Source organism: Nycticebus coucang, chromosome 8 (genome assembly GCF_027406575.1).
Source record: "Nycticebus coucang isolate mNycCou1 chromosome 8, mNycCou1.pri, whole genome shotgun sequence".
NCBI classification, from domain to species: Eukaryota; Metazoa; Chordata; class Mammalia; order Primates; family Lorisidae; genus Nycticebus; species Nycticebus coucang.
In genome coordinates, this window is record NC_069787.1 from 122,153,926 (window position 1) to 122,172,737 (window position 18,812).

The 18,812-nt window shown below is 41.1% G+C and overlaps 1 protein-coding gene across 1 annotated transcript in view; it reads right to left on the reverse strand.

Annotated features, from left to right (window-relative positions):
- Positions 1-18,812, reverse strand: part of PLCH1 (phospholipase C eta 1) — a 261,607-nt gene that overhangs the window by 38,882 nt on the left and 203,913 nt on the right. The window contains exon 11 of the mRNA XM_053600541.1: positions 10,361-10,468. Within this exon, the coding sequence (XP_053456516.1) occupies positions 10,361-10,468 (108 nt within the window). The remainder of the gene's footprint in view (positions 1-10,360; positions 10,469-18,812) is intronic.

Here is an 18,812-nt window from a genome sequence, read left to right on the forward strand (position 1 = left end):
ATACAAATTATTTCCCTTAAGAAACAAAGGAGTAATTAGAACACACCCTTTGACCAAGCTACAGTTGCTTCTGTAATGTCATTATCTTCATTACCTGTAAGAAATTAAGCTCATTGTGCCATTTTGGTCCTCTCGATCGGTCCTATAAATGATGACTATTTATTTTATTTTTTTTTTCAAATAATGATGACTATTTATTATGAACTCTCTCTCTGCCAGCTACTCTTCACGTGCCTTCATCAGCTCTCAAGGACCTTATAAAGTCTTATTATGATTTCCATTTCAGTGATAGAGAATATGATGCTTAGAGAAATTAAGTTATTAATAGTTGCTCAAGGTTACCGAGCTAGCAAGTAATTCAGGCAAGATTCAAAATCAGGACGCCAAAGCCCTTCTCAGGATGGGACTTCATGCTTTCAACAGATGAAAGGCCAGGGCAAGTTTCTGGAGACCACATGTTCTAAACCTCCATAGGTGAGTTTGAGCAAAATTATTCAATTAAAAAAACTGCTTTCTACACTGAAGAGAAAAAAGGGCTATCAAAATTTCCAAAGTTGGGGATTATTCTGAGATAAAATTTCTTTCTTTTTTTTTTAAATTGTTTTGGATTCACGGAGGGTACAAAGAATTAGGTTACATTAATTGCATTTATAAAATGTCTTTCATATCTGCAACTCCACTATATAATTAGAGGGAATTCAATACTTACCTGGATCATGTTTTGGCATCATAATTACTTTAAGATCATAACTAATTTCATGGTCTTTGGATAACAGAGGTACATCCTTGTCCAGATAATGACTCATTCAACCGCGGTGATTAAAGGACATGGGTTTCTGTGAAGTCTTGCTTAGCACAGCTTTTTGGCTACTTTGTTCTACCTGAAGCCAACAGACCCAGTATCCATTCACTGCCCTTCTGCTCTTTGACTATTCCCACCGCTCCTTCTGCCTAGTACCTCTGTGTTCTTCAACCACTTGCCAAAGACCAATCTACCCAAAGGTGAGGAAAGGAATACTCCTCCATGAAAACAATTGCACAGTCTGAAGGCTGTTTTTCTATTAGCAAATGTATTTCTTAGAGGTCATTTGAACCCTACAAAATAAGTAGCTTTCTGATAATAAATTTCATTTTCAGAAAGTCCTATACAAAGCACTACAAATGCCCTAAGGGAAATTTTTATTAAAATCCACAAGCAGGGTTCAGTGGCTCATGCCTGTAACCCCAGTACTCTCTGGGAGGCTGAGGTGTGTGGATTGCCTGAACTCACAAGTTCAATACCAGCCTGAGCAAGAGCGAGATCCCATCCCTAAAAAAAAAAAATAATAATAATTGGGCATTGTGGCAGGTGCCTGTAGTCCCAGCTACTTGGGAGGCTGAGGCAAGAAAATCACTTGAGCCCAAGAGTTTGAGGTTGCTGGAAGCTAGGACGTCACGGCACTCTACCCAGGGTCACAGCTTGAGACTCTGCTTCAAAAAATTAAAACTAAAAATAAAAAAATTACAGGGTGGCGCCTGTGGCTCAACGGAATAGGGTGCCAGCCCCATATGCTGGAGGCGGCAGGTTCAAACCCAGCCCCAGCCAAAAACTGAAAAAAAAAATTTATAAGCACATAGTTATGGAATTTCCCTATGTCACTATCATACACATTAATATTTGTAAGGAGGTACTTCACTTCACTGGAGACCCTAGGGTCTGGAAGGAGTTCCAAAGATGGAGAGTCGGCCTTTGACATCAGAAGGGAACACTCCATTAAACTGGTAAAAGCGGGTTCCAAATATCTTACCTCGTTCTCTATAGATCTATAAAAGCACGGTACCCAGTGCAACAGGGGCTCTGCGAAAAGAATATGCCATTCCTGCCTCAGTGACGGAGGCCTTAAGGAAGAGGTGGGAGCTGACTGGGACACTCACAGTACTTACTTACCACTGATGGAGAGAATAGCGTTCCTCTCATTCACATTTCTAGCAAAAAATTTAGATGAGTAAAGCCTGTTCTACGAACAGATGAGCTTTCCTAGAGCAGTGGAGGAGAGTAGCAGCAAACAGAGAACCTGGGGGAATAGAAGGGCTTGACAATAAGAGGTGTGGAGCTGCTGCAAGTCTCTGGGGAGGCAAGTGCCTGAGCAGTACTTTAGAAACAGTATTAATGAGGTGGTGTGTGGTCAAAGAGGAAGGATGTCTGCAGATGCAAAGGCAGACATGCTGGTCCCCTGCAGTCACTAGGGACCTAGGCCAGTGTGGGCTATAACCCAACCATAGCACAAGACTGTGAGGAAAGGGACAAGGAAGGGGAAGGGAGGGGGGAGGGGAGGCTGGAGGGAGGGTAATGGGTGGGGCCACACCTAAGGTGCATCTTAGAATGGGTACAGGCGAAACCTACTAAATGCAAATACAAATGTCTACATACAATAACTGAGAAAATGCCATGAAGGCTGCGTTGAACAGTTTGATGAGAATATTTCAGATTGTATATGAAACCAGCACATTGTACCCCTTGATTGCACTAATGTACACAGCTATGATTTAACAATAAAAAAAAAAAAAGATGAACAAAAGTTGGAGAGCAAAAGTCATTTTGCATGAAAACAACATGGATGAGCTGCTGCATGCCAGGTGAGAGGAACACCACCACTGTCACAGAACCCTCAGAGTCCCAGAGAAGGCTGACATCTCAACAGATAATTGCACAACCAAGAATAAGGAGAGCGACACGGTAGGGCACATAGGTGTCGTGTGCACACAGAGGAGGGCCACTGTGTCAGCCTTGGGAATTCAGAAGACTTCCAGGAGCACAGAACACCTGAGCAGAGCCATGAAAGACAAGTGTGTCTGTCTCCCATGACTGCTGTAGCTTAAAACAACAGAAATCGGCCAGGCACAGTGGCTCATGCCTATAATCCTAGCACTCTAAGCCCAAGAGTTTGAGGCTGAGGTGGATGGATTGCTGTGCTCAGGAGTCTGTCTCTACTAAAAATAGAAAAAACTAGCTGGGTGTTGTGGCGGGCACCTATAGTCTCAGTTATTCAGGAGGCTGAGGCAGGAGAATTGCTTGAACCCAAGAGTTTGAGGTTGCTATGAGCTGTGATGATGCCACAGCACTCTACCCAGGGTGATAGAGTAAGACTCTATCTCAAAACCAAAACAAAAGAGAACAAAAACACAAAAAAACAGAAATTTATTTCCTCACGGATCTGGAGGTGCTCTGCGGCTGGTGGCAGCACAACTTCTATCTCTGTCTGTCCTCCCCTGGCCTCCCCTGGCCTCCCCTTCTACTGGCATTGCCTCTTACAAGGACACCTGCCGCTGAATTTAGGACTCACCTGGTTAGTCAAGTATTGTTATCTCAAGATCCTTCCATTTCTCTGTGGAGCCTCTTTTTCTAATACTGCCACGTTCCCCTTCCGGAGTCCACACCAAGGGTAGGACTTAGACGTGTCTCTTAGTGGCCCACGCAACGCACTGCAGTGGGCAATGTGCAAAAGAATAGCATTCTGATATGCACAAAATGCATGGGGAAAACAAACAGTATCACCCCAGCCACCCTAAGAACATGAAGACAAGAGCCAAGTGGAACACAGAAAAAGCAACTGAAACTTCATACAGTCATCCTCCCTTATCTTTAGATACACCAAAATCCCCTGTGGATGCCTGAAACCACGGATAGTCCTGGGCCCTATTTAGACACGATGTTACTTCCTTTGTAGTAATGAGGGGTACAAGAGACAAAGGGACAAAGGGATAATTCATGTCACAGGTGCAGTGGAACAGGGTGATGCAAGATTTCATCATGCTACTCAGAATGATGATCAATTTAAAGCTTATGGATTGCATAATGCCAGACTTATTTCTAGAATTTTCCATTTAAATTTTTGGACCACAGTTGATCATGAGTAACTAAAACTGTGGAAAGCAAAACTGTGGATACTACTGTATTGTGCCACAGGGCACAAAGCCCTGTCAGATAATAATACTTCATTTGAGCCAACAAATATTCTTTAAAGAAGCACTAGGGTTAGTCAATTCTTTCTCATAATGACAGGGAGGCAGAAAGATTCAGCAACTCTGAACACACATGCCTATGGAAGGGCTGAATTAGAATTTGCACCCAAGATGTGCCACTCAAAATCATGTCTATTTTGCCATATCATACTGTCCCCATCGATTTAATGTTGTTATATGGAAACATAAATTCATGAGTGAAATTAATCATTAGAAGAGCTGAGTGGGCTCACGCCTGTAATCCCAATCATCTAGGAGGTTGAGTAGGAAGGATCATTTGAGGCCAGTAGTTCAAGACCAGCTTGGGCAATACACAGAGTGAGACCCTGTCTCTTAAAATTGTTTTAAAATCACCGTGGTCCCAGCTACTTGGAGGCTGAGGCAGGAAGATCAATGGAGCCCAGGAGTCCAAGGCTGCAGTGAGCTATGATCATATCACTGCACCCCAGGCTGGGCAACAGAGTGAGACCCTGCCTCTAAAACTAATAACAATAGTGAACAGGTTCAGGTTTTAAACAACCATTATTCCTTTCTTGAAACCAGGAAACATATCGCTGTAATCCCTCTGGGGAAAATCGTAGGTTTCACTCAAGGTCAGAAGCAGATCCAGGAAAAGAACTCCAGGTCTCTAATCCCTAACGCTTCTGATCAAGTGACCCCGGCCTGGTGCAGAGCATATTTGGGAACATGTGTTAAGAGCACCTGGCGTGCCGGGCCTCTCACAGGAGGCGCCACATAAGCATCTCTTGCCATTGTGCCAAGTCACCTCCAGGGTCAGCAAAGCAAGGCTCAATGTACAAAGCCGGGGCCAAGGGGTGCTGGTAAAATAAAGACTGCGTAATACAAAGACTATACCTGTTCCCTTCACATCCTCTACCCACCAGCAGTTCTGAAGGCATATCTCTGCCTGTTGATCTTTTTCTTCTCTGTAATTACACCACAGGAAAACTGGCAGCCACAGAGAACAAACAGATGTGCAGCTGAGGTGGGAACTCAGGGACGCTCCTGGAAGGAAGCTGAGACAGACACTTGATCCGGAGACCTAACAGCTGCCAAGCAGCTATGGCAGAGACCACGGTGGGTGATGGAGGACGGCGCAGCTAAGGGGCAGGGGGAGAGCAGCCAGTACAGTCAGGAGTCGTTCCCACCAGCAGTAATCAGAAGTCCCACTTCCCTTTTTTCAGAGGTAAATTGGACCTCCGAGTTTCTCTACTACGAGTAAATTAATCAGTCACACAGACACATTCTCCTTTTGTCTCCTGCCTGAAAAAAAAAGTATCACTAAAAAAAAAAAAAGCAGAGGCCTGCCCCAGACCACAACCATCCTTCCCAACTGGGAGGAAGCAGGGAAGGGGACAGGCTAGCTTAGAGGGAGGTTGCTCCTTTAACAAGGACCCTGTCAAACAGTGGTGCTCTCCCTCCACCATGCACGGGAATCACCAGGAGAGTCCTCAAAATTCTCAGGCCCTCCTGGAGACCAGCACATCAGAATCTCTCAGCTGGGACACAGACACTGGGATTTTTAAGCACCCCCCTCCCCTGTCATTCCACTGTGAAAAGTTGAGAAGCATTGCTTTAAAAACCAACCAAAATCAAAACAAGACAAAAAAACTGGAGTATCTCACTATTCCAAAAAGTCTTTTCTTTTTCCTTTTGGGCTGGAGTCTAGAAACAGGAAGAACAACATATCACTGCCCTTTGTGAGAGCCTTACCGCTGTCCGTGCCCAGTACCAGAAGGTCTTGGGTTGCAGAGTGGCGGCTTTACACACCAGTCTACGACTTTACTCTCACCCTTTACTGTTTTCTGCTGGGCCCTTTAGCTCACTTAAAACATGCTCTTCTGTTCAAGGACCGGTCATATCACATATTAGAAACAACTGGAATCTTCCAGAGATCTCCCCGGTCCCCTTCCCCATTCCCTTCCTTGTTGCCGGGACTCCCCGCATGCCCAGATGGTGAGCATTTCAACTCTAGTGCACACAGAATCGCAATACTCTGCCAGTATTGATACATTTTTAACCAACAAGATTCAGACTCCTTAAAATGGCTCAAAACATAAAAGGAATAAATTAGGAAAGAAGATGAAAGCTAAAGTAGTGAGAAAAGAAGAAAATGGTTAAAATGTTCAGTGAGAAATAGATGCACACACACTGAATCACGGCTGTGAGTTACCGCACAGGAGCTCATTCAGAACACTTCGAGGGCTCGGTGTTTCTGGGAAGAGCTTCATGTAGGGGACAGAGAGCTGATGTTTATGCATCAGAGTCTGGCTAGACTCGGATTCGGAGGGCACCAGAAAGAAGATATTGAACAACATGGCAGAAGAAGTAAAAACTCAGCGAAGTTGAAATAAGGGTGTGGGAGGGCAGTGAGGCATACCGACATCCGAGGGCCTCATAAAGATGAGTCACGGTGAGCTGGCCACCAGCAATCACATCTGTTTGTGGTTGGAAGGAAATTGTCCCGTCTTTGTGCTATATGATCCGTGGGTCACCAAGCACACTAACTTTACTTTGTGGCTTATACATTATAAACTAGATTTTCTCTGACCGAAGTCACAGAATAATATGTGTTAAAAGCTCAAAAGAGTCAATCACTCCAACAAGAGAAAGCATTTATTACATAAGCAAAGGACTATGACATGGTTCAAATAGCTTATTTAGAAGAAGCAGGAGCCTTGTGCCGGATCTGCTTCTAACACCAGGGCAGGTCTGGGAGAGCCGCACATCTGCCCTCTGAACTGTGCTCCTGGGGTTCCTTCTGCCTATAACACTCTTCCCCAGGGATCAATTTGGCTAACTCTTCACTTCTTCACTCAAGCACTTCCCTCTGAAGCCTGGACATCTCATCTAAAACTCCGGCAGACTCTTCCTCACACACATGCGCACACTCATGGGTACAGGCACACAGGTACACACGTGCGCACACACCCTTTCTCCTTTAGCACTCACCACTGTCTAGTGCACTATTTTCCTTGTCTTGTTTCTTATCTACTCCCCTGCTTTCTCATTAATGTGTAAACTCTTCGAAGCAAGGATTTTTGTCTGCATGTTTACTGATAAATCCCCATGTCCAACAGGAGATTGAAATAAAAATGTGGGAACTGTGCAAATGAATCTCACATAACCTCATGAGGGTTCCAGTGTGTGTGAATACTCGGTTAAAGACTTTATTTACTACAATAGTTCAGATATAAATTTAATCACATCCCATCAACTTAAAACTGATGGTAAGAACTAAAGTTGAGGTAATCATTGGTTCATATAACCAATACACACAGTACACCCTCTTTTACCAAAATATGTCAAGTATTTGGCTAGATCGGGCAATTTAAATTTGTCACTCACATAAAGCATGTGAACCCTCTGCCAGTACAGGACTATAAACAGAGCAATTACAAGATGGCACTTTGCTTTTTAAACACAGCATTGACTTTGCTCAAAAGAGCTCAAAAATAGCAAAAAGTCTTTTTGTTTATTGGCTGGGCGTGGTGGCTCACGCCTGTAATCCTAGCACTTAGGTGGACTGCTTGAGCTCACAAGTTTGAGACCAGCCTGAGCAAAAGCAAGACCCCATCTCTACCACAGAAAGAAAAACTGAGGCAAGAGGATCACTTGAGCCCGAGTTGGAGGTTGCTGTGAGCTATGACACCACAGCACTCAACCCAGGGCTATAGCTTGAGACTCTGTCTCAAAAAAAAAAAAAAATATATATATATATAGCAAAAAGTGGTGTGGAAAAAGTGAAGTATAAACTTTACAAATTTCTATAATTTTGTTTCTTTATGTATTTTCTTTTTTTTTTTGTAGAGACAGAGTCTCACTTTATGGCCCTCGGTAGAGTGCCGTGGCCTCACACAGCTCACAGCAACCTCCAACTCCTGGGCTTAAGCGATTCTCTTGCCTCAGCCTCCCGAGTAGCTGGGACTACAGGCGCCCACCACAACGCCCGGCTATTTTTTTTTGGTTGCAGTTTGGCCAGGGCCAGGTTTGAAACCGCCACCCTCGGTATATGGGGCTGGCACCCTATGGACTGAGCCACAGGTGCCGCCCTCTTTATGTATTTTCTTTCTCAAAATATAACTAATTGTAAACCTTCACAATTAAGGGGGGGCTCTACTTTCACTTTGGGCCAAATAAAAAAATCCAAATGGAAGAGCATGCCGGATTTTATGCAGTTGTGTTCTAAACTATCTACTTATATAGGTTCCTAGGAATCAGCTAGCAAATTCCGAAGATGGGAGGAATCCAGTGGGTTGCTTCACAGGTAAAACTGATCATTTGTTCCCATAAGACTATATAGCTAATGCTTTTTTGATTACACAGATTTAATTAGGAAGTTGGAAGCGTCGTGGACATTGGAAGATGAATGAAGTAGCTGGGTCAATTTAGAAACTAGAGCAACTTGGGTTTTAATCAGGGCACTAAATGCCCACACTGTCCTAGTAGTTAAATTTCACTGTAAATGGCAGTCTCTAAACACATAACTTGGTCAAACCTCTCTGTTTTCTGCTTTCAAACGACAGACTGAGTCTGGCAAATGAGATCTGGGAAACAGAATGCAAAATAATAAAAATCAGAGACAAAAATCTGATTTACAAAGTAAAGCTAGAAAATGAAGCTAAATTATCCATAATCACAAATAATTAAGTACAAAAAAAAACAAATATCTAGAAGAGAAAAATGTAACCATGTAAAATGTTAATAGTATTTGCAGTTGTGTAAATCTGTTTAGATTCATGTTCTGTAATTACAGCCCAATTAGTGGTATTTAATTGAGCTAACAAACTATTAAAGGGCAAGAAATTAATGCAGATAGTAAATTTTCTTTTTCACTTCAAGCTGATCTCCATTTCATCCCTTTAATGTATGTTAAAGCCAGGAAAGATGTGTCTACCGAGGCTTCAGCCATTAGTAAACACTTGTTCCCTTTGAAACAATGCCTGTTCCCTTTCCACCTACAGGCAAGGAACCACACCATTATTTAGAAGAGAGCAGACTGTTGTTAATGATGTAATCATCAAGTTCAGGGCAATGGTGTAAATTAGAAGAATTTATTCAAAATTTCTTTCCCCACCGCTTGTGACAGCATCATTATACTCCAGATGTCTAGAGGAATGACACTTTTAAGTAGAAATAAAATCCTAAACCCTATACCAAACTATCATGAGCATGTGCTACTCCCAGGTTATCAGGTGGTCCTGTCCCTCATATGAGTTATGCAAGGCAGGGGCTAAGGCATCATGTTTAAACCTTTATTTCCTTCAGGTGTGCATTTCCCTCAGCTCACCTAGTGAAAGTGTGCTTTGCTGCAAAGGTTGCTCTTTCATCTAGAAAAGAGCTAAGAATCTGAAGCACCAAGCAAGTAATGAACTAGTGTATGCCACTTTATTTCAGATGAAGCAAGTTAAAGATTTAGCCAAGAGTCCCGTGTCTAGAAGGGGTTGGAAATCCCATCGCCTAAGGTACATTTTCTTAGGGAGAGGATGGGCATCCTAAAGAAGCAGGCCTAGGCCTGGCGCCCATAGCACAGTGGTTATGGCGCCAGCCACATACACCCAGGTTGGCAGGTCAGTTAATCAACAATGACAACTGCAACAATAGTAAAAAATAGCTGGGCAATGTGGCGAGCACCTGTAGTCTCAGCTAGTTGGGAAGCTGAGGCAAGAGAATCACTTAAGCCCAAGACTTTGAGGTTGCTGTGAGCTGTGACGCCACAGCACTCTACGGAGGGCAACATAGTGAGACGCTGTCTCAAAAAACAAAAAACAAAAAAAAAAAACAAGAAGCAGGCCCAAGTACAGCTGGAGTTCTTCCAGCCTGAACAGGTGGATAGTGGGGCTGTGAGCATGAGCAGGGAAGGCAATGCTAGAGTCAGTTTTTTTGTTTGTTTGTTTGTTTGTTTTAATATTCAAGGTAGTAATATTTCCAACCTCAATTTGATCTTTGAATTTGTAATAGGAGATTTGTCCCTTGATGGGAATTGAATGGATCAACCACTAACATTCCTTCCAACTCCAAGACAGAAGAATCCTTGAGTCATTCACTCAATAAGCATCAAAGTGCCTGTGTACCACCACACAAAGTAATTTTCAATAAATGTACTTTCTACACAACAGTTACCATGTTCCTGAGGACTTCAATCCAGCAGCAATTTGGAATCTCATTTTCATTACAACGCATTGGGGGTAAAATGTATGGCCATGCCTGAGGGTGTTCAGCATGCCCCCTGGGCGAAGGGTTCAACTACAACTTGAACAAACTTTACTTTAGAATTAAAAACAATGTAACCTAAAAATTTGTACCCTCATATTAATTTGAAATAAAAAAAGAAAGTATGACCATGCCTATAACTTACATAATGGAGCCTAAACTTGCACTCCTCTTCAATTTCATCTGCACTGTCTTCATCGGAAACTTCCCCTTCCTCAGCGTCATCACCAAGGTGATAAGGCAACTTCTTGCCCTGAAATGGAACAAAATAGCCCTTTTAAAAATAAAAACAAATTCACAATAGTCAAAAGGTGAAGTAGCCCAAGTATCCATTGATGGATGAATGGATAAACAAACTGTGGTACATATACAAAGGAATATCATTTAGCCTTTTAAAAAAATGAAATTCTGATACATGTTACAGCATGGATGAATTCTGAAAGTATGATGCTTAATGACATAAGTTAGAATACAAGGATAAATATTACAAGATTTCATTTACATGAGGTACTGAGCAGTCAAATTCATAGTGGAATGGAAGTGGCTAGGGGATGTGGGAAGAGGAATAGGGCGTTGTTGCTCAACAGCTACAGGGCAATATTTTTCAACCTTTTTATCTCATGGCACACTTGAACTTATAGTTGAACTTCTGTGGCACACTTAAATTATGTTGATCAAAAAAAGAGTAAAAAAAAAAAGAATATACTTAGTGTATTTTGAACTTGTTTTGAAAATAATTTAATGATCTTTAGAAATTTTCATGGCATACCTAAGATCCTCTTATAGCACACCAGTTAAAAAATCACTGGTATAGAGTTTCAGTTTTGCAAATGAAGAGTTCTAGAGATGGGGTGCACAATAAGCAATAAGGTGGATGTATTTAACACTGCTGAACTGTATACTTAAAGGTGGGTAAGATGTTAAGTAGGTAGGCTTTATGCCATATGTACTTTAGTTAAAAATTATTTTAAAAAAGTAAACAGTGAAAATAAAGTGTACTGTGCCTTGGCCAATTATTACTTTAGATTGAGTAAAAATCAGAGAGTTGATTTAGGGGCAGAATAAGAGAAGAAGACAACTTTTTAAAAAGGAAATATTACAGGTGGTGTCTGTGACTCAGTGGGTAGGGCACCGGCCCCAGAAACCGAGGGTGGCAGGTTCAAACCCAACCCTGGCCAAATTGCAACAGAAAAATAGCTGGGCGTTATGGTGGGCACCTGTAGTCCCAGCTACTCAGGAGGCTGAGGCAAGAGAATCGCCTAAGCCCAACAGTTGGAGGTTGCTGTGAGCTGTGTGAAGCCACGGCACTCTACCGAGGATGATAAAGTGAGACTCTGTCTCTACAGAAAGAAAAAAAAAGGAAGTGTTATAGTATTAGTACTCTCAATTAAATATAATTAATCAGGGACACTATGGTTAAAACAAAAAGCAGACCAGGCTTCTTTTCAGGCAGATATAACTCATCACAACAAACACCACCCTTTAGCATTATATGCCATTGCTATGGTCTGAATGTTGGTGTCCCTCAAAATTCATACATTGGAACCTACCGCCCAATATGAAGTGGGGCCTTTGGGAAGTGATTTAAGTCTAAGAGCTCCACCAACCTTCCCTGCCCCTTACATCATGTGAGGACACAGAGCAGGTGCCATTTATGAGGAATGGCCCCTCACCAGACACTGAATCTGCCAGCACCTTGATCTGGGACTGCCCAGCCCCTAGAACTGTAAGCAATAAATTTCTATTGTTTATAAGATACCAGTCTAAGTTATCTTGTCATAGCAGCACAAAGGAATTAAGACAACAATGAACACGGCCAGGCCCCTGAAGCAGCTTGTATTTCTAAGCAGGTAAACACGTCCTTAACACTTATTTGCTATGCCCCTCGGCATTTAGCAAGCCCCTCTGTCACAGACAAGGCAGTGAGACTTCTCCCTGGCCATTGTGCACTTACTTAGAATCATATTTTAGAAATCAGGGGCTTTTTGACAAGGGAAAATTCCCATAATAAGATAGGAAGACATATAAAGTACCATATACACGACACGGCGTGATCTGAGAGAAAAGTCTAGAAAGAAATAGGGTCCACTGTCAGAGGTAGTTGTCTCTGGGTAACAGTAGTATGACAATCGTTATTTTCTTCTTGTCTGCATTTCCCAGTTTATATTCAGAAATAGTCAATGTAAACAATAACAGCAATAGAAGGCCAGGCCTGGGAGTCCTTACCACAATTCCTAATTTCAAAGCTGATCAGATACTTTGTGTAATGAAAACAAAATCTATATTAGGAATTCAAACTACCAGGATTTAGGTAAATATATTTTCTTCAATGTACAGCGACGCATTTGTAAGAAGAAAAAGGTGGGATCTAGACCAGGCGCGGTAGCTCACGCCTGTAATCCTAGCCCTCTGGGAAGCCCAGGAGGGTGGATTGCTTGAGCTCAGGAGTTCGAGAGCAGTCTGAACAAGAGCAAGACCCCATCCCTACTAAAAACAGAAAAGCTGCTGAGCATGGTGGCAGGTGCCTGTAGTCTCAGCTACTCAGAAGACGGAGGGCAATTACTGAGACTCTGTCTCTAAATAAATAAATAAAAAGGTGGTATCTAATTTGTGTATTACTAATATCAAGGCAGTTCAGAATTAAGGCATTTATTTCTGTATATCATTTTAGGCCTTATAGATACAAAAGGCTCCTACAAAACTTTTATTCATTTGGGGGATATTAGTGTAATAGTTACAATAATTTGGCAGCACTGGCAATGGGAACTCCATTAAGTGGTGACCAGACGTACTCAGTATGCAAGGGCACCATGACATCAAGCTGTCAGACTCCTTCATTTACCATCAGCTATTTGCTCAGTATCAGCTTTGTTTGGGGCACAATGACAGACATCAAGCTAAAGGTATGCACAAAATATTTAAAATGTAGTGACAACAATTCCCTGTTTTGAAATAGCATCAAAACTAATACATTCTTTAAATATTCAGCAGATCAGAGCAAACTAACGTTAAGAAAAAACATCATCTGATAGAGTATAACAAGCCTCAAGTAACGCAAATGATTTTGAGGCCACCAGATGGAAAAGGAACCATGACTGTGCTGTGTGGGTTTTGAGGAGCAGGTGGGGCTGCAGCCCTAAGCGCCAAGTAACTAATGGTTGAAGGGACAACAAAAAACCTGCCCTCCTAGACTATTCACGAGACATCCTCATTTTTAGTCCTTTAAAAATCAAATTAATAAGACCCCATATTTTCAGCCAGCTTTTTCCACCTTCCTTGTTCTCTGCCTGGATACTTTATCCCAGCAGAAAAGCAACACAACGGAGCGCTGTTTCTCCATGCCTTAGGTGTTACTCCCAAGGAGAATGAAAGAATAAATTAGGCAGAAGCTTATGTGGCTTGACCAATTTAACTGTAGTCCAATCTAGATGTAAATGAAAAATCAATCAGGTTTCTTCTGGGAGGATCCCCTTCAAATCTAGCTACTATTTTGTGCAGAGTTATCGCCTAAGCCTGGTCAGGTGACATGTGCCCATAGACCCAACAACTTGGGAGTCTGAGGCAGGAGGACCACAATAGGACAGAAGTGAGGCTGCAGTACAATACGACCATGTCTCTGAAGAGCCACTGTACTCCAGCCTCGGTAACATAGTAAGACCCACCGCAAAAACAAATAAATAAAGAATCATACTCTATACTTAGAGTAATTAATTCATTCATAGCCTATGGAAATATTGCTAAATACTGAAACCGCGGCCACCTCTCAGCTTCAAGCTACCTGGCTGCATGGCTATAGGAGAGTGGTGACAACTCTGTTACTCACATCTGTGAAACCATGAAACTTAGACCACCTACATAAGGTTACTTTCAGGAATAAGAGTCTGGGGAAAATTACAAATTTTGTTATTTATTTGTCCAAAGCAACTTTTCGTTTACAGGTATGCTGCACCAATATTGCGAGTGCGATTCCAGACTACTGTAAATAAAGTGAGTCACAAAGATTATTTGGTTTCGCATTGCACATCAAACTTATGTTTACACTATAGTATACTAAGTGTGACTAGCATTATGTGTAAAAAAAGTACATACCTTAATTTACAAATATTTTATGGCTAAACAATGCTAACAATCATCTGAGCCTAGAGCAAGTCTCAGTCTTTTAAGACCTGAAAATGGGTCTTGCTTTGTGGCTACTCACTGATTAGGGTGGTGACTGCTGAAGGCCAGGGTGGCTGCAGCAATTTCTTAAAATAAAACAATAGTGAACTTTGCTGCATCAGTTGCCTCTTCCTTTCACAAAAGACTTCTCTGTAGCACATGACAGCATTTTACCCATATTAGAACTTCTCACAAAATTGGAGTCACCACTCTCCAATCTGGCCATGGCCTGATCAGTGAAGTCAAAGTAATATTCTAATCCCTTATCATGTCAACAGTGTTTTCATATCTTTATCAGGAGTAGATTCCATCACAAGAAACTACCCTCTTTGCTCATCTGTAAGAAACAACTCTTCACCCTTTAAAGTTATATAGTGAAGTTACAGCAAATCAGTCCCATCTTCAGGATCTACTAACTCTAGTTCTCTTGCTATTTTTACCACATCTGCAGTTACTTCCTCTACTCAAATCTTGAGCCCCTCAAAATCAGCCATGGACTTGGAATCAATTTGTTCCAAACTCGTGTTAATGTTGTTACGTTGACCTCCTACCATGAATCATGAATGCTCTTAATGGCATCTACAAAGATGAATCCTTTTCAGAAGACTTTCAATTTACTTTGCCCAGATCCATCTCAGGAATCACAATCTATGGCAGCTATGTCTTGACAAAATGTTATTTCTTTTTTTTTTCATTTCAGATTAATACATGGGTACAGATGACTAGGTTATACTGTTCGTGAGGTAAAGTCCAAGTTGTAGTGGAGCCCTTGACTAGGAGGCGTGTTCTATATCCCTACAGTGTGCCTGTTAGGTGAGAGCTTACCAAACCCTCCCCCCACCCCATCTACTTGAATTTAGTTGTGTTTTCTCTCATGTGGGCATGTAGCTGTTCATCTATTGGTTTCATATTAGTATGGAGTACATTGGATATTTGCTTTTCCCTTCTTGATACATAGGAGGATGTTCTCCAAATCTATCCAGGTAAATACAAAAGATGTAAAGTCTCCATTTATCTTTATGGACAAATAGTATTCCATGGTATACTTATGCCACAGTTTAATAATCTATTTATGAGTTGATGGGCATTTAGGTTGTTTCCACATCTTGGTGATTGTTAATTGAGCTGCAATAAACATTCTAGCACAAATTACCTTGTGATAGAATGAATTTTTTTCTTCTAAGCAGATACCTAGTAATGGGATTTAGCGATCAAATGAAAGGTCTACTTTTAGCTCTATGGGGATTCTCCATACTTCTTTGCAGAAAGGCTGTACTAGTTTGCAATCCCACCAGCAGGGTAAAAGTATTTACTTCTCTCCATACCCACACTGGCATCTGCAGATTTGGAATTTTGACTGGGGTTAGGTGATAACTCAAGGTGGTTTTGATTTGCATTTCTCTAATGATTAGGGACAACGAGCATTTTTTCATGTGTTTTTGGCCATTTGTCTGTCTTCTTAGGAGAAAGTTCTCTTCATGTCTTAGCCAATAACAAATCGGATTGTTTGCTCTTTTCTTGATTCTAAAGATTGTCTATTTGCTTTAATTATTGTATTCTTATCTGTGCAAAAGCTTTTTAATCTGATCCTGTCCCATTTATTTTTGGTGTTGCTGAGATTGCCAATGGAGTCTCCTTCACAAAATCTTTTGTAGGCCTATATCATAGAGTTTTCCCCACATTTTCTTGTAGACTTTTTATCATTACTTGTTTTAGATTTAAATCTTTTATCCATCATAAGTCAATTTTTGTAAGTGGTGAGAGGTTCAGCTCCAGTTTCAGTCTTTTGCATGTGGCTAACCAGTTCTCCCAGCATCATTTATTAAATAGGGATTCTTTTCCCCAGTGTATGCATTTGTTTGGTTTATTAAAAATCAGATGGCAATATGAGAGTGGTTTCATCTCTAGATTTTCTATTCTGTTCCACAGATCGATCTATGTCTCTATTTTTTGTGCCAATACGATGTTGTTTTGACAAAATGTATTTCTTAGACAATTAAGACTTTAAAGACTTTAAAGACTTTAAAATTGCTCCTTGATTCATGGGGTGCAGAAGGAAATTTTATAGCAGGCATTAAAATAAACATTTATCTCCTTGTATATCTCCATCAGAGCTCTTGGGTGAGTAGGTACATTGTCAGTGAGCAGTAATCTTTTGAAAGCAATCTGAACAGTAGGTCTCAACAGTGGGATTAAAATATTCAGTAAACCATGCTATGGAAAAATATGTTGCTGTCCAGGTTTTGTTGTTCAATTTATAGAACACAGGATAATAGATACAGCAAATTCTTAAGGGCTTTATGGTTTTGTAGATAGTAAATGAGCATTAGTTTCAATTTAAAGCCACCAGTTGTACTAGCCCCCTAACAAAAGAGTCAGCCTGTCCTTTGAAGCCTTGATGCCAGGCATTGGCTTCTCTCTAGCTATGAAAGTCCTGGATGGAATCTTCTTCCAAGTTAAGATAAAATTTTTTCTACATTAAAATCTGATCATAGGCTCAGTGCCGGTAGTATAGTGGTTACGGCACCAACCACATATACTGAGGCTGGTGGGTTTGAACCCAGCTCAGGCCTCCTAAACAACAATGACAACTGCAACCAAAAAGTAAACAGGTGTTGTGGTGGGTGCCTATAGTCCCAGCTACTTGGGAGGCTGAGGCAAAAGAATCACTTAAGCCCAAGAGTTTGAGGTTGTTGTGAGCTGTGATGCCACAGCACTCTACCGAGGGCATTATAGTAAGACCCTGTCTCTAAAAAAAAAAAAAAAAATATGACCATAGACCAGAAAATATAATAATAATGAAAAAGTTTGAAATATCATGAGAATTACCAAATTGTAACACAGGGACACAAAGTGAACACATGCTATAGGGAAAATGGCACCAACAGACTTGCTTGACATAGGGTTGCTGCAAACTTTCCATTTGCGAGAAAGCACTGTACCTGTGAAACACAATAAAGTGCAATAAACAAGGTGCACTTGCATTATTCAGGAAATGCACATACCTGTGTAAATGTGTCTGGATACGCGGTTGGAGAATGTATGTGTTAATAGCTATAATAATAAATAATTTGTCAATCTCCAAACTGGTAAGTAGCCATTCAAACACCACTACCTGTACCAGAGATCACTCTAATGCTGACAAAACATGGGAAAATCAGTTCTCTTGCTTTTTCTATAAATGGGGGTGTGTTGGTCCATAAACCAGGTATTTCCCCTATAGTCTGAAGAACGTTACTACTAATCTCAGACACCCTTGAAATCCTTGCAGCTCGTACCGCTGCCACCCCTTCCACCGAGGGCCTCAGACCTTCTGCCTGTGATTCATTCTGACACTCACAAGCCCTGGGACACTCTGTGCCAAATGATCCAAGTTCAGATGTGCAGAGGGATACGATGACTCCACATCCAGTTCCACTGTCCAAAGGGAAAGATTTCCATCCAATGGACTTAATCTGCATTTATCTCCTGGCCAAAGAATATTTAGGAAACATGGAAATATTTACAAGGCTATAAAGATGACATTTCACTTTCGAACCCAGAAATCAATTTTTACCACAAGAGTTCACTTTAGCAAGACTTAGGCAAATTGGACATAATGTTATCGGTTGCATTATTTGGAGCTTTATTCAAAACGCTTTTATGCACTTATGCCTCACAACAACAACACCCTGACAGACTCAGAATCCACATTTTTCGCTTAATTGATAGAATAATGGGTTTTGAGCAATTCGAAAGGTGAATACTTTACATCGTTCCTATATGTGGTCCTCCCTTAAAGCCTAAAGTCTTACCATGAAATCACATTGTTTCCTCAATTTTCCTACTCTTCCTACACGATATTTGAGTTTTTTGTACACATCCCTTTTAAGAAAATATAACACAGTTCATACATTGATACTCAGCCACTTTTCTTTAGATTTTTGATCTCAGAACAATGTAACCATCTGATGGAGTTTTAGTCAAATGCACAAAATTTACTGGAAATAAGTAAAACCATAAAGTTGGTGGTCTGCAAATGCAAGGGACTATCTTTCTGGCTATCCTTTGCATTAATAATACTTATTGTAGTGAGCTTCCTCCCTTAGAAAATCTGTTCATGAAATGTCATTTTATGCTCCTGCTGGTCCTTCACAGATACACGAGCCCTGTGGGCTGTGAAGTCCCTGCCTACTGTCCTCTTTGAAGTGAGCTCTTCCCACTTGCATAACCATGGCTGATCAACCATGAAGACTTTTTTTTCTTTTTTTTGACAGACAGTTACTGGAGCTTGAAATAAGAGAAAAACATTTGAAAGAAATGTTTTCAGAAATGTATACAAAGAGCCTTCTCCTTTCCTTACCCTCGCTCTCCTATACATACATTTCTCTCCAGCGTGAACTATTACAGACTAAAATATTAAACATTCGGTGTACAGTGTTGATATTCTCACTTCATAA